Source organism: Thunnus maccoyii, chromosome 16, assembly GCF_910596095.1.
Source record: "Thunnus maccoyii chromosome 16, fThuMac1.1, whole genome shotgun sequence".
Classification (NCBI taxonomy): Eukaryota; Metazoa; Chordata; class Actinopteri; order Scombriformes; family Scombridae; genus Thunnus; species Thunnus maccoyii.
Window position 1 is genome coordinate 26,102,119 of NC_056548.1, and position 16,116 is coordinate 26,118,234.

General features: G+C 38.2%; 2 protein-coding genes across 2 annotated transcripts; both read right to left on the bottom strand.

The window, feature by feature from the left end:
* Positions 1 to 76: 76 nt before the first annotated feature.
* tedc1 (tubulin epsilon and delta complex 1) lies at positions 77 to 6,646 on the bottom strand. The gene is made up of 8 exons (XM_042388984.1): positions 6,339 to 6,646; positions 4,870 to 4,954; positions 4,006 to 4,238; positions 3,747 to 3,884; positions 3,135 to 3,203; positions 2,836 to 2,922; positions 2,435 to 2,578; positions 77 to 611 (listed from the first exon to the last, which is right to left on the bottom strand). The coding sequence occupies exons 1-8, from the start codon at positions 6,480 to 6,482 to the stop codon at positions 234 to 236; spliced, it is 1,278 nt and encodes a 425-aa protein (XP_042244918.1). The 5' UTR covers positions 6,483 to 6,646; the 3' UTR covers positions 77 to 233.
* Positions 6,647 to 6,955: 309 nt separating this feature from the next.
* Positions 6,956 to 15,370, bottom strand: dnal1 (dynein, axonemal, light chain 1). Its single transcript, XM_042388985.1, has 8 exons — positions 15,302 to 15,370; positions 14,760 to 14,798; positions 14,106 to 14,215; positions 9,741 to 9,796; positions 9,598 to 9,653; positions 8,880 to 9,006; positions 8,611 to 8,751; positions 6,956 to 8,456 (listed from the first exon to the last, which is right to left on the bottom strand). The coding sequence occupies exons 1-8, from the start codon at positions 15,302 to 15,304 to the stop codon at positions 8,407 to 8,409; spliced, it is 582 nt and encodes a 193-aa protein (XP_042244919.1). The 5' UTR covers positions 15,305 to 15,370; the 3' UTR covers positions 6,956 to 8,406.
* Positions 15,371 to 16,116: the final 746 nt, after the last annotated feature.

Below are 16,116 nucleotides of genomic sequence, written 5' to 3' on the forward strand. Positions count from 1 at the left end.
CCTAATATCAGAACACGTCCATCACAAAACTATTAGATATATTCTATGCTGCGTGAGGACCAAAGAAAAACAAAGATACAGGTAATATTTTAATGAACCAGCTCCACATCATATGTTTATGTTTTGAACAATTGTAAAAAGTCATGTGGTTGGATGTCCAAGTCCTTATCATGTTGACCAAATCATCTCATTCATATTGCATAAGTTACTTATCAAGTAAAAAAAAGGAAGGTCTACGGTGGTATCAACACCAGTTCGTCCAGCCTGCCAGTTATCTCCTGCAGCTGTATCTTGTTGGCCATTCTCTGCCTGTCCCTCCTCTCCAGCAGTCTGGCCTCTGTGTGAAGAAGCAGCTGTGTAGCGTGAGACGCCGACAGCTCGTCTGGATCCTCGGCCCTGCCGCAGAGCCCCCCCGCTGGACGGCTGCTGTGTCTGACTGGCTTCTCAGCATGGAGCCTGGCTCGGTAGGACTGGGAGAGGAGGGGCAGGGAGGGCAGGGAGGGGAGAGAAGAGAGAAGGGGAGGGAGGGTGGAGGTGTCCAATCTACCCTGCAACCTCTCTCCTCCCTCTCCCCTGTGTTCAGCATCCCTTTTGCCTCTCCTCTGACCTTTCTGGGACATTAGATGAAAGGGATTTAGGCACAAAGATTCAACTATCACGACAAACAAGAATACCATTAGCACCGAACCCTCTTCACTTGTAACCAGCAGAGGCTTGTGGTATAATATTGTTGAGTCAAACAAAAATGCCAAATGAGAGTTTTGCTGCTTTTCTTGCCTTTTGTAATAATACACTGGTTATCTTTGGGTTTTGGACTGTTGGTCAGACAAGACAAGTAATCTGAAGATGTCACCTTTGGGTCTTTGAGATTCGATGGGGATTTGTCACTATTGTCTGACATTGTATTGACTACACAATTACTTGAGAAAATAATCTGCAGATTAATCGATGATGAAAATAACTGTTAGTTGCAGCCCTACTTTACTGGTGACTGGCACATGTGCCATCTAATATCAAGTCTACTCAATTTTGTTTAGCCATTTATATAACCAAAAATCACAAAACACAAATAAATAGAACAGACTTTACAATCTGTACATTATACAACACACTCTATCTTTAAACACTCTGATAGAGGGACCATACTATAGATATGTCAAGTAAACAATGACTTGGTCTTATCTTTTAAGGCAGGCTATTGTTTCTATTAAAAGGAATAGCTCAACATGCTGGGCAAAAAAAGAGATGAGAGGATCAATACCACTGTCTGAGGATAGCCTAGCTTATAATGAAGACTGGAAACAGCTAGCATGGCTCTGCCCAAAGTGAAAAGGTACAAGACAGATCGTCAAACACAGCACATAACCCCCCAAAAACCATGGCGTGTTGTTTTTAAATGTTCATACACAAATGAAAGAAATGAGATACAGAGTTTTAATTCATGAGGTTGCGAGGGGTTGGTTCATGTATGTTTGAATGTTAGGCAGAACCAGGCTAGCTGTTTCCCCCTGCTCCCAGTCTTTATGCTAAACTAGGCTAACTAGCTCCCTACTGAACATACAGAGTGGTCACGATCTTCTTATCTCACTCTTGGAAAGAAAGCAAAAAAAATGTATTTCCTAAAATACAGAGACAGAGCGCATTTAAGTCCTGTCCACCCCGGAGGGGAAAACAATTTATTGCTCTCCAATGACTTTGTATTGCATGAAGGTGCCTCTTTGTCACTTCTGTCTGCTAGCAAACAAGAGAAAAATGTCTGAGAAAAGCTGATGTGTGGTGGGTTGCACAACCAATAGGGTAAAGAACCCAGAACTAAGTTATTATAAGCTGCCGAACAGAAAAACTGACTCAACCTCAAAAACCTCTGTGAAAATGACACATATACCTGAACACGCTGCTAGATGCTAAGAAGAGTCTGAACGGGAAATCATTGCATGTCTGTGTGTGTAATTTCCCCAACTATGTTAAAAAAACTGTACACGTCATATCAGCTGTGAAAAGTGCCAGCTTGTTATGTAGTTACATTTGTTATTAGTTGTGCAATCTATACTATAAACGTAATGTCAGCCCTTGCATTCATGTGTTGCATCTTAATGTAACAGGTGTTAGAAAATACCTTTTCCTCTGTGGTAGACAGGGTGCTAAAATAATCCTTTGACATGCTGAAATCTAATGTTTTTAGCTAGCTACAGGCATTTTGTTAGTGTTTCAGCCCTTGGTTGCACTTTATGGTGCCGGTTGTTTTCCCCTCCAGTGGGCATGGTTTTCAGGGTATCATGCATTGCGCTACATGTTTCATTTTCTTCAGACTGAATATTACTCAGTACATACAATATACAATATAGATATTTCAACTACATTTGTTCACATGAAACAATTATGAAATATTCTGTGTGGGAGGAACACCTTGAGTGTGTCTGTGTGTGTTGCCAACCTGTGATGTGGGCAGTCTCAACAGCATGTCCTCCAATTTCTCTAAACCCCGGTTTCCGTGGTGACAAACTGCTGCTCTCCTATCAGTTGGATGTGTAGACCTCTCAACAACAGGATCTTTCAGATGGCAATCCACTACGCTATCCTACAAGTACACACACACACACACACACACACACACACACACACACACACACACACACACACACACACACACACACACACACACACACACACACACACACACAGTTGTATTAGATAGAGATGGTTGACTGACCTGAGAGTCAACAGCGGCTGAATTTATGAGAATCATTAATGAGAAGTGTTTGTAATCACTGCTGTGTTGAATAGTTTCCTGTGTGTGTGTGTGTGTGTGTGTGTGTGTGTGTGTATCTAACTCACCATCCAGGTCCAGAAAACTTTCTCCACCTGTTTCCACTTCAGATATGCTTCAAGGAGGTCACAGAGCTCCCGCATATGAGCACAATCCTAGAACACACACACGCTGTACTCACAGATGGAATATTGACACTTTGCATCCTTTATTTTTAAAAAAAATCTCTCAAACAACAATACAGAATTGCAACTAATAAAAAAAGAAACAGAATACCAAAATGAGTTTATGGCCTGAAAGCAAACTAAACAAATGTTTAACACTCAGTAGAAAACAGATGGTTCAACACACACACACACACACTTACTTCTCTTAGCACTGAAGAGCTTTGATCAGAGGAGGAGGATGCAGAGGAGGGGAGGCTGGCAGAAAAAACCTGAGAAAAATATTTATTTGTTGGTTAGACTGAGTCAAAAAGTATTTTAATTATGGACTTAAATTGAATATTTTTGTGGTAAACATCTCTGTGGTAGAGGAGCAAAACGTGCTCATTTCATCTTATGTATCTTATCTTATTTCATCTCATTTAACAAAAAAAGTCTCGTATGCACCTCATCTTAAACGTCAACTGCAATCATCCTGTACTTGAGTATGCTCCAAAACGTATCATTTGTTAAAATTTGAACATTCAAAGACTAACAAATATGGAATAGTAGTCTGTGTCTCATAGTTTGTAGAACTGTAAAATTTACTGTTAATTTCCACATTTCTTTCTGAAAAAAGAAAGGATCAAAATCGATGCAGCAGAACCACACATATCATCTTTTTTTAGTCCATGCACTCCTCTTCCTTGTCAAAACATTTCGCCTACATCACCCTCAATACATGCAGCAGCTCTCCCCACCACCTTTAAGCATACTGATGTGTAAAATCGGTGGAATTTCCCTTTAAGCAAGTTAGAAACAGCGGACTTCCTCACAGCATGAAGCAATGAAGCTCGCTCTTCCTGCATGGACAGCAGGGTCCGCCCCTGATGTCTCAGACAGCCAATGAGCCACTGAAGTCTCCTAAGAGAAGCCGAGTCTAACTGGACCTCATGAGAAATCTGAGGCTTCACCTGAAACACAGAGACCAAGATCAGAGATAACTACTGAATTAGGATTATCAGTACTGTAGCAGCGTAGACATGCTTCCATTACACATAGCAGCATGATGTCAATGGTACCAGCAGTCCTTACAGGTGTAGGTGTGAGTAGTGTTTTGTCCAGTTGCTGTACTCGCAGAGTCAGCAGTTTCTCCAGTGTTCCTGTAGCGAGCAGCCAGCCCAACGCCAGGAGCAGATCTCTGCTGGAGAATCTCCCCTCCTCCCCTCCTCCTCCTCCTCCTCCACCTCCCCTCCTCACATACATCCAGTCAGCATAGTAGCCAGTCTGCCACAGTCCTGCAGCCACCAGCTTCCTGTGTTCAGAAGCTGCACACAGACAGAGGAAAAAACACTCAGCCTCAGTCTACATATCTATTTTTATCCCCGCAAAGGAGAGCATGGAGCTCTCAGTGTGTACAGTAACGTTGTTGAGTTGATTCACTTCGCTTAGCTTTGTTAAGTAATACTTCGTTATCACATATTAACTATCAGTGGAATCATGTATCGTGATAATATGTTTATATCATAGTATTGTTTCTGTTGTACAAATTTATGATTCTAAGTAAATTCCGACTGAAAAATAATAAAAATGTGTTATTACAGGGTTTTAAGTTTGTTTTACGCAAGTGAAATAACAGTGAAACACAGTTCAGTACATTGAACATCAATTTCATTGTTGTATATAAAATGACAAATACATTTACAACATACTCTCACATTAATATTGTAACATTAGTTTCTGCCATAGATTAGTCTTATTTTAGCAACTTGCATTTGAAAATTATCACTTTAGTGTCAAACCGCTCCAAATAAGTGCTGAAACAAGCAGACATGTAGGTATGATGTTTTCAAATCGTTCAAAGAAAGCATCTTAAAGGGAAATCAGTAAAGTCCAAGACAAATAGCATTAGGAGCTCATAAGATAAAAGGGATAGATCTAGAAAACAGTGATACTGACTCTCTGTTAGCTGTGTGCTGGCTTTAGAGGAAACGGTTCCAGTTGTCTGAAAGATGTTAGCGAGCAGCTGCCAGAACTGATCCTCCTGGAAAACAACAGAGAGCAGATAGATGACTAACATGATCCAGTATGACAATATCTTTTTTACAATTTATTTCATTACTTATGCCATTACCGGCTTCATAACCCCCAAATCTTCACATTGTGATGGTTGTAGGTATAATAATGTGTGCATGCTTTTAGTTTGCCAGTTATTTCTGTTTGACTATAGCTGGGCTTCCTTTTTGCCTCCATTTTCCTGTAATTACTTTTAAAGAAGATATTCTGAACATTCAAAGTAAACATGCATATTTTTTTCATTATTTCAGAAGGAATTACACATTATGAGATGAATAAAATAAAATCTGTACCCATAGAAATTTCCATAATACATTCTATTTCTCACTCTAGTGATGTTTGAACAAGAGCTGCAAAAATTAGTCAATTAATGGATTAGTCAATCGACTAAGATGTCACCTTTGGGTCTTTGAGATCGATTATTTGTCACTATTGTCTGACATTGTATCGACTACACAATTACTTTGTGCCAACATCTGTTAGAAAACCAAAACCTGCTATCATTTTTTTTAAGAGAAAGTGCCAAATTTCTCTGATTCAAACTTCCTAAATGTGAATATTTTATGGTTTCTTTAGTCCTCTGTGATAGTAAACTGAATATCTTTGAGGTGTGGACTGTTGATCAGGACAAAACAAGACATTTGATGACGTCATCTTGGGCTTTGGGAAACAGTGATTGACATTTTTCACTACTTTCTGACATTCTATAACCCAAACAACTAATCGATCAATTGAGGAAATAATCAACAGATTAATTGATAATGAAAATGACTGTTAGTTGCAGCCCTATATTTCACATGACAAAAGTATGTGTGAAGTCTCTAGAATTCTCCATTTTCCCTCCAACACTTACATGATGCAAGCTGATCGTATGTAGTATATTTATTTGGGGTATAAAAAATAAATTCTGTATTATCCAAACATTATTATTCATATGAACTAGTTTCCAGTTCTGTGTGCCATTTTAGTATGCCAGTGTCAAATAGTTCTGCCACTGAAAGCAACAAACATAATGACACATAGTATTTCTTAATAAAACGACCATGATTCATATGTTTTCTCTATTTCTTTAATATGACGTAACTTTACTTTTAACTTTATTGCAATGTTGTTTTACTCTGTCTTCCTGTTTTGTTTTCATAAACAGCTTTATTGAAACAAGTGTATTGTAAGTTCACAGCAGCTTGTCTATACAACTTGAGTCTATAATCACAAACACGCCAGGGGAACTAAAGGTCTGTTGTCTGTTATAGTCAGTTTGACTATTATGTACCAACAAATCATTATATTAGCCAGTGCGGTCAAACTTTGAAGACAATGACGAGGAAAACAGTGAGAAGTGTTGAACCTACCACCTCGACTTCACCACCAAATTTAGCCCGTCTGAAGGTCTCCGGAGCGGGGACAGCGTGGAGGCCGGTGGCCGCTAGCAGTCTACACAGAGCTGCAATCACCTGCTTCACCTCCACACTCACAGCCGCTTTACTACGCTGCATTACAACCACCGCACACTACACTCAGGAGGGTTTTATCTACTGCAAAACACTGGCACTGACATTTCTACTGCTCTGAAGTTGGAGCTGTTGATATTTCGCGGCGAAGACAACAACTTCCGGGTATCATGCTGTTGCCAAGGAAGCGAATGGAGGGAACAGCGATTGACATCTACATTGACCAATTATATCGTGCTTCTGCAAAACGCATTAAACGTATAAAAAGTATGGAAAGTAAAAGACAATGACGCAGGAAATTAATACATAATAGATGACCAAAATGTAATGAAAAGAAAACAATTCTTAAACTTTGAGAGGCAACTCCTGCAGACGAAATGTAATCTTAAGTGACCTGTGAATTACAAAAAATAGACAACTTCTGTCGGTATTAATTACTCATTTACCAATTATGCGTCACCAAATTAATAATATAACCAGTACGTTATAACTGATAAGACACTATGTTCCCATAATAGTATTTATTTCAATTATCAAAATCATTTAAAAAACATAAACATGTGACAACTGTATGTACAAACATTTCTAAAATAACTTAAAACTTCACTTCAAAAATCACGTTGACAGTGGTAATTAATTAAGACGTGCTACATGCATTAACCTTGGTATCAGATCTTTAAGAACAGGAACATTGTGGAAACCTTGGTTCCTAAATGAGCCTAAAACCCAAAGGAAAATACAGTTGATTAATATCTGCCCTTCAAATAATGAACAGTATACCTTATTACAACGTAAATTCTTGTTAAGATATGAATGTAATAAAGTTAAGCAATATTCTACATGACCATATTGTCAGGAAAATTATAACCAACACAGTACCAAACAGAGGTGTGGATATACTTTGTTCAGTGACTCCACAGTCGTGCCACAGTGCTTTGCACAGTATATGGTTATGGTCCCTTCATGTTCCATTACAACAATGCTGGGTGCAAACTTTAAACATACTGCTGTTCCCTTACTACCTGAGAAGTCAGACCCTCATTTAAGCTATTTCCTGAATTCTGATAACAACTGGAAAAAAGAGTTTGCTGTCAATGTACCGTGGCAGGATGCAACTACTTGCTGGATTTTTCTTTTGTGGTTAACATTGAAATGTATCACTCATACAAATATACAATTGCATAAAGCTGACCAGGAGTAACCACAGAAATAAATTCACAACATCTACAGGGTTTCAAACAAGTTGTGAACACTTCTGAGTCGCTTTGTTTCAACAGTCAAGTTGTCTCACTGCTTAGTTCAGTAAATACATCACAACCCAGCTAATCTTTAGCACGCTGGCCATCTCTCCATGGTGATGCTATGGAGGGAAGACAGTGTTAGGTATTTACAGCCAACTCCTATTAGGCTAGAGAAGGTCCAGCAGGGTGAAGCTAATAGTATTACCTTGTCAAACTCTGGTCCACAAAAATGTTTCTGCTCACAAGTGAGTGCACTACACTGTGCTTAAGTTCTTGCTAGAAGACGGATGCATACACACTTAAAGATGTTCTGTAAGACACATTGTAAATTTACACACTGAGTGGTTTTGGCTCCTGAATGGTACCATACCACCAATTTCCACAGTCAATTTTTATCAGCTTCAATATTCTTCATAGTTTGACAGTAAAAAGAAAAACGTAATGCTGTAAATAGCATTAGGAAATGTGGTAATCACGTAGTCACACTTCTGGTCCTAAACCCACCAGGCCTGCAGTATTTAGTCAGTTTAACTGGCTTCTTCAATTCAGAAGGATACACACTATGTGTATTTTGTTATGTTGTGCTTGTCAATCTACAACACAGGATTGTGTTGCTGTAAAAATATTTTATATAAAGAAAAGCCTCAGGCAAAAACTATAGAAAACTTTAAAAAAAAAGAGAGGACTCTTGGGGAAAGGTGTTGCAATTCTGTAGACAGTCCTGTTTCTCAGCTCTCTCTGTCTCCTTCATCCTCTTCCTGTTTGATGACTGGGGTTCCTGGAAACAACGGAAAAACAGATCATCAATTATATCGACAAAACAAGGACTAAATGAACATTATCTGCCTTGGAAGTGAAAGATAGACTGAATGCTGATTTCAAAGAGGAAAAAACTTGAGGAAACATACGATAATCTGCAGAGACAGTCTTACCATCTAGTTTCTTCAGATTAGGTAGTCTTTTAGAGGCTTCATCCATCCACGTTCCCTCAGTGGAGTACTTCTCCTCCAGAGGATTTCCAACAAACACCAGGTCTGCCAGGCACGGCAGGTCAGCTAGCCTCACAAACTCTCCTGCACAACAAAAACATTATATAAAGGATTTCAGCACCAATTCATGTTCTACGAATAAACACAGAACATTGTGCTAATTAGCTGCCAGTGTTTCAGTTGTGTTGACTAGATGCATGACTGTGGCTCACCCCATTCTTTGACCAGGTTGTTGGACATGTAGAGGACTTTCAGGTTCCTCATGCACTGGATTCCCTTCAGCTTCTCTATCAGGTTATAAGAGATCCACAACTCTTCTAATGTGTCTCCTACTGCCTCCTGCATGACGCACACATGCAAAACAATATACATACAAAGCATGTGGTTAGCATGTGTTAACATTTCTGAAACTCCTATCATTTAGAAAGTGGTGAGCAGGAAAGATCACTGACATAGATTCTATCCCTCCCATAGACATTACACGTTATATAACATAAAACCCCATAATCTTATATTTGTACGTGATCTAACAGTGCTTGTTACATTAATGCAACTTGTATTATTATTATTATTATATTATTAATTCCACACTGCATATATTGTTTACTCCTTCTCTTCCTATTTTGTATATTTCATTTAATTCTCTTCAATTTAAAATTGAAACCTGTAGCAGCTCTTCTCACTAGGGAATATATTTTACATATTTTTTATTGTAAATTCTTTCTTTCTTATATTAAATTATTTAGGATTACTTCATTTTGTGTATATTTTTGACTGTTACGCACAACAACAACAAGGCAATACCTTGTATGTGCAAACCTACTTGGCAATAAACCTGCTTCTGATTCTGAAGTGTAATTAAAAACAGTACTTTGAAAGAAAGGAAGACAGAAAGAATGAAAGACTGTTTCATGTGTACACATGACTCACCAGCCCAGTGAGTGCCTTGATATTATTTCTCCCTAGTGACAGTATCCTCAGGTTCTCTGGAAGGACACAATACAAAACCACATGACAAACCCTAAATAGTGTGTTTGTGTGTTGCTACTCTTCTTCATGCAGTAAGTACTCACTCAGGCCATTAAGGTTGGTTATTTTCTCAATGCAGTTTGTGGACAGAGACAGTTTCCTGTGAGGGATACAGTATAATCACATATTAGGTATTTTAAGGGAAATATACTAATCTGGCTCAAAACATACAGTGAATCACTGAACACAATGTCTGTACTAGCTGCTAAGCTGCTTTAACATAATGCTCTTGACAGATGAGCAACTGAAAATTCTCTTAACATGCTGCTTAGACTGAATTGTTGGGTTTCTCTGGAGAATTATCTGCAGTTTTATACTTGGGCTGTGGTGTCTATTATGTTTATACTGTCAGCAATTATGCATATTAGAGACAGCTGGCTGAATACTAACTTATAATTAGATTTGACAGTGAAGAGTAAACTGATGTGTATGCAGTCATTTTGGTTACTTCCTGTTACTAATAGATGAATGGATTTATTCGCAATTTAGGCAATTACGCTAATGCTGATTGTGTGATCATTTCTATGAAACAAAACACTGAAGTGTCATCACTCTGGAAACACAGACACAATACAGACTATGATGAAGAAATAATAAAAATATTTTTTTGTTAAATGTTAATTCTGTTTCTGTGGAATTTACCAAGGCTGAGAAAACGTCAGGAATCTTTTCCTGCCATTTCAGGGGAAAAAAGTAGCTCCTATGTTTCTCTACTATGGTGCATATAAACAGGACTTTTGATCAAATTAAGTCAGAAACGACTAGTTGATTATAAATAATTGGCACATTGATTGATAATGTAAATAAAGCTGAACCCCTGATATATATGACATTATTTCTTTAGGAAAAAAAATTGGCCTTATGTACTTACAAGTATGCAAGTTAATAAATGCAAAAAAGGTTTTACCAGAAATCCATTTTAGGAGAAGTATAAAGCTATATCTCCCTAGACCCTCAAAAAGTAGAAAAGAATTGCACACAGGAGGAAATGTGATCTATACAAACTTAAGTTGTTGTTTTTAAACTGACAAACTCTAGCAACAGTCAAAATGAGCAAGATTGTTTCAAACATTTTGCATTAGATTAACAAAATATAATACAGTGCCAAATACTCATCTGTATTAGCTGGCCTTCTACTTTATCTGCTAGATGCTGGGAGATTCCTACTGGACTGCTTTTTTCATGCTAAATCAGTTCAAATTTGTGGCTTTTCCAAAAAATACTTCATAGCTTTATAGTGGATGAAACAGTATGTGTACATTCTAATCAAGACACATAATATTTGTCTATCTTGAAAAATGTATTTTTCAGTGGAAAAAATGTACCTTTGAACAACAACACATCCAATAGTGAGGTAAACAAGGCTAATCTCATGGATTAACATAACTTCAACAGTACTGTGCAAAAGTTTTAGGCATTTTAGATGTTTAGATTCTTATCCATTATGCAATACCATCAGGAAGGCACCTGATCAGTCCCAGATTTGTTATGCAGCATGACTACAAGCCTAAACATCCAGCCAGAGTTCTAAAGAACTATCTTGTGCAACAAGAACAAGAAGGAATGGTAAGGACTTTATGGCAAACCTAAACCCCCCCATCTTTATCTCAGGAGGAAGAAGACCATTTGGGGACTCATATTACATTAACTGAACTCAGGGAGGCCATCTTTGGTATGAAAAAAGGAAAGACTCTGGGTGAGATGGTATTGCGCATGATTTTACTCAACTTTCTCAATGTTCAACTTGGACAATACATATGATTGCTGCGATTAAAAAGAGTTCCTTTCTTGGTCAACATGGCTTTGCTTGCAGTCTTACCTAAACCAAGTAACTTTATGTAGTAGCTATATATATTTTATGTGCCGAAGTGAATGCATATGCCTTTAAAGTGTTGGCCTCCAGGATCGAGAAACATATGACCAAACTTGTGCATCATGACCAAACTGGTATTATAATATAAGTATATATAAGTCCCGTCTGGCAGGAGACAACATTTGCAGATTACTTCATGAGTTATACTTTTCAAGAGATATTAAAACTCACTGTGCTGTATTGTCACTCGATGCAGAAAAAGCCTTTGATCAGCTTGAGTGGCAGTACCTATGGGTGTTCCTTGAGAAGTTTGGCTTTGGTCAGGGCTTCATTAAGCTGGTTAAGGTACTTTATACAAATCCTTCAGCCATGGTGACAGCCAACAATATCTTATCTACGTCAATCTTCATCTCTAGAGGGTCCTGCCATGGCTGTCCTCTCTCTCCTCTTCTATTTTCTCTTTCTCTAGAACATCTAAACCAAAGTATAAGACAATATCCCCTTATTGAACCCAACGCTTTTGGCAACACACACCATTGTCTGTCCTTATTTGCAGATGATATACTACTGTATGCTAGTAACACCCCCTCCTCAATTCCTCACATTTTGGATGTCTTTGCCCAATTTAGTTCACTCTCTGGATATAAGATCAATTGGTCCAAGTCCCAACAAATGCCTCTTAATCTGTCCTCATATTCCAGTGGTTAAATATTTCAAGTATCTAGGCATTGATATCCATCCCTCTTTACAATCTATTTCCGTTAAGAACTTCCAAAACATCCTAAAACAAGTAGAGGAAGACTTGGATAGATGGACAAAATTACCTAACTCTTTGTGAGCTCGAGTCTCCATAATAGAAATGGATATTATCCTCAGAGTAAACTTCTTTTCCAATATGATACCCCTCTTCCCCCAAATGGCTGTTGGGACAAATTAAACGAAGTAATTTCTAAGTTTGTGCAGGGTAGTAAACGACCAGATATTAAGTTGTCCGCATTGCAAAGAAGTAAAAACGATAGTGGCTTAGCTGTCCCAAATTTTAAATTGTATTTTTGGTCATATATGTTGTGTCCTGTGTCAACATGGCTTGACCCCAATGCTCAGGTCTTGTGAAGACCAACAGAAGAGAACCTTGCTCACCCTCATTGGTTACAGGACCTTGTTTACTCTGCTTTGCCTCCTAAACTTGCTAAACATCAGCTTGGTCCAATTATGTCCTTATTACTGTCAACATGGTGGTTAGTAGAAAATCATACTCAGACCTCCTTAAAATGGTACACTCATAGTCCCATATTTAATAACTTGAATCTTGTTACAGGACGAGTCCCCTTTCAGTTTTCACAATGGTCTGCAAAAGGTGTTGATAATTTGTCAGTTGTATGGGATGATAAAGGAATGAGGTCATTTAATGATTTGTGCTCTGTGTATAATGTTCCTAAAAGCTAATTTTTCTTTTACCTTCATCTCAGGTTAGCAATGCGAACGTATGGGTTCCCAGGGGGTGTAGCTTTAACAACTTGAGAGGCTAGAGGCTTAGTATGTAGGATATAATTACTCTTACATTCTGTCTGCAAGCCTCTGGCAGTCCATCAAATCTGGAGTAGGGATCTTGGTTAATCTTAACAGTCTGGGACAATCTAGATGGTACTTCCAAAAATCCCAACCACAAACTGCTACACTTTAAATTTCTACATAGGATGTATCTCACTCCCAAGAAGCTCCTTCTGATGAAGCTCATATCCTCTTCTGACTGCAAGCTCTGCACTAATGGGGACTCAGGGTCTTTTCTGCACATGTATTGGAATTGTCCAGGAGTAGTGTATTTCTGGAAATGGTATCTACAACTTCATCTGACTTACTTGATATTAAAGTGCCATATTGTCCAAAGCTGCTCCTATTGAATGATACCTCCTCTCATCTCTCTCATTTCATCAGATGCTTGCACTTTTTGTTGGTCTGACAGCTGCAAAAAAAATGCTAGCCATACCCTGGCTGCCTCCTCATATTCTCTCCTGTAATCAATGGCTACAATATTTATTGGATATAGTATATATGGAGATGTCAGAAGTGAGAATGCATTTTTTTTGTTGCGTAATTGTTTGTATATGTTGTTTGTTACCCTTCTTAAACAATGACAAAGTTGATAAAAGTCCTGCAACAGATGGTTTGGTCCCCACAGAGCCCTGATCTCAACATCATGGAGTCAGTCTGGGATTACATGAAGAGACAGAAGCAGCTGAGACGCCTAAATCCACAGAGGAACTGTGGCAACTTCTCCAAGATGCAGGAACAACCAACCTGCCAAGTATCTGAAAAACTGTGTGCAGGTATACCGAGGAGAACTGCTGCTGTTTTAAAGGCAAAGCTGCTCACAGCAAATACTGATTTCATTTAGGTTTCTTCTATTTACTGATTAACTTAATTGATTAATAAAAACTATTCATGTCACTATTTTTTTTATCCTCACTTTATTTTAAATGCCAAAACTTTTGCACAGTACTGTATACCTTCAAATAACTTCTAAGCACACACTCAACATATCAACCTCTGTATAATAATAACTTTAAATAAGCAACTGAATCACTATAGGACTCACTCGCATTTGGTGAGTGTGGAGAGAGAAGCATCCATCTTCTCTATAGAAGGAACCTGACCGTACAATTTTATAGCTGTGGCCTCGCTCGCCTTCTCCCCTGACTTTTCCTCCTATATACACACACACACACACAAACACAAACACACAGATCAAAAGATGCAATTAACTATTGTGTAATTCATTTATGGGTTGAACTTCAAGTCACAAAATTCTACATACTTATATGAACAGATAATACAGTTATTATCTTTCACAGAACTAGCTGTAACTAAGTTATTTTAATTACCAAAAACGCATTATTGTCTCGATCAATCATTTAACCTTTAAAATGTCAGATAAGAGTGAAAAATGCCTGTTGTAATTTTCCACAGACCACTGTGATGTCTTCAGATATCTTGTTTTGTCCAACCAACGGTCCAAAACCCCAAAATATTCAATATGAAAACAATCAAAAGCAGCAAATCTACGCATTTAAGAACATGGAACCACAAATGTTGTCATTTTTACTTAAAGTATGACTAAATTTTGATTATCAAAATCTTTGCCAATTAATTTTCTGTCAATCAACTAATCAATTAATCGACTAATCGTTGCAGCTCTACACAGAACTTTATGTCCTGTCTGTTTTTCCAGCTATGTCTGCATGACACTCACCCATTTGGCCAGTGCTTCTCTTACAGTCGTTGCTTTGGCCTGAAGACATAACAGGACATTCAGTAAGACAGGGAGAAGCTGAATTATGATGTGATGACGAAATAGCAGATAGGCAGACAACAGTCCAACATTAAACACACATTTTTACTACCCTACATATGTTGTGAACATTTAGTATATTTCTTATTTTAGGCATTTAGTTGGTATTCTTAACCAGAGTGACTTCATGGACAGTCGAATATATTTCTCTTTCACCCAATACAACATAGTTTTAGGAGAAACGGCATAACAGAAATGTCCAGACGCGTTTAGAACAGAGCAAATATTATCCAGTTATTCAGTGACGCTAACTGACATGTAGCTAATTAAAGTTAGCCCATGTTAGCTCACAGCTACAGCAACGTCGCATGTAACGTCAACTAAGCTACAAGACACGAAGTCAGCGCATGTTCTGATAGCTAGTTACAGTAAGGACCGTATAAATGAGCTGGAAAAAGCGGAAAAGAGCAACGAAAAAAAGAGCCGACAACACGAACACTCACCATGTTGATGGTCTGCTCCGGTTGCTATGGCATTGACAGGCAGCCTACAAGGTGCGCATGCGCGGTATCAGTGACGGGATTTGACCCAATAAAAAATACATTTTTAATTGCAGATGAAGAAGATAGCGGTACTTCTGTTACTAGGCTACTACATGTATAAGTCTATATCTGCTGTGGGAAAATCATCACCCATAATGACAAATGGTGTGCTCACTCTCTGAGGGGTACCTAGCACCCACTAAGGTGGGGGTCTGCTTTGGGTTTTCCTGTCATGCATGCTGCACAATTATTTAAGATAGGTATTTTTCCTAAGTGTACCATTAGGCTGCCCCTTCAGATGAAAACAATAAGAGTCACATTCTATTAGTATGCACCCCTCCTATGTTTGTGTCTGACTTCATGAATAATGAATATAGATTTTATTAATTGGACGTATTAATTGGAATTAAACTGCTGCCATGGCTGTGTTACAGTATTTGTTATTTAGTGTTTCAGTGTTTTAAAATGTGGCTCCTTTCTTTTTCATATCTGGATTGTCTCCTTCTATCCTGACAACTTGACAGCCAAGGTTTTAGTTACGTCTTTGACTTTCAGTACCTGTAAACTGATAATGATTAAATTTCATCTCAACACAATGTCAAGTGATTCTGAACAAATTTGTATTCAGATATAGACAAAAATTTGGGGTGTGTGTGTGTGTGTGTGTGTGTGTGCTTTGCTGCAGCTGATACCCCTTCATATAGCATTGCAATACTGCCCTCCAGTGATAAAAGTTTAGTATTGCATCAGTCATTGGACAGTAAGCTTTGACTCTG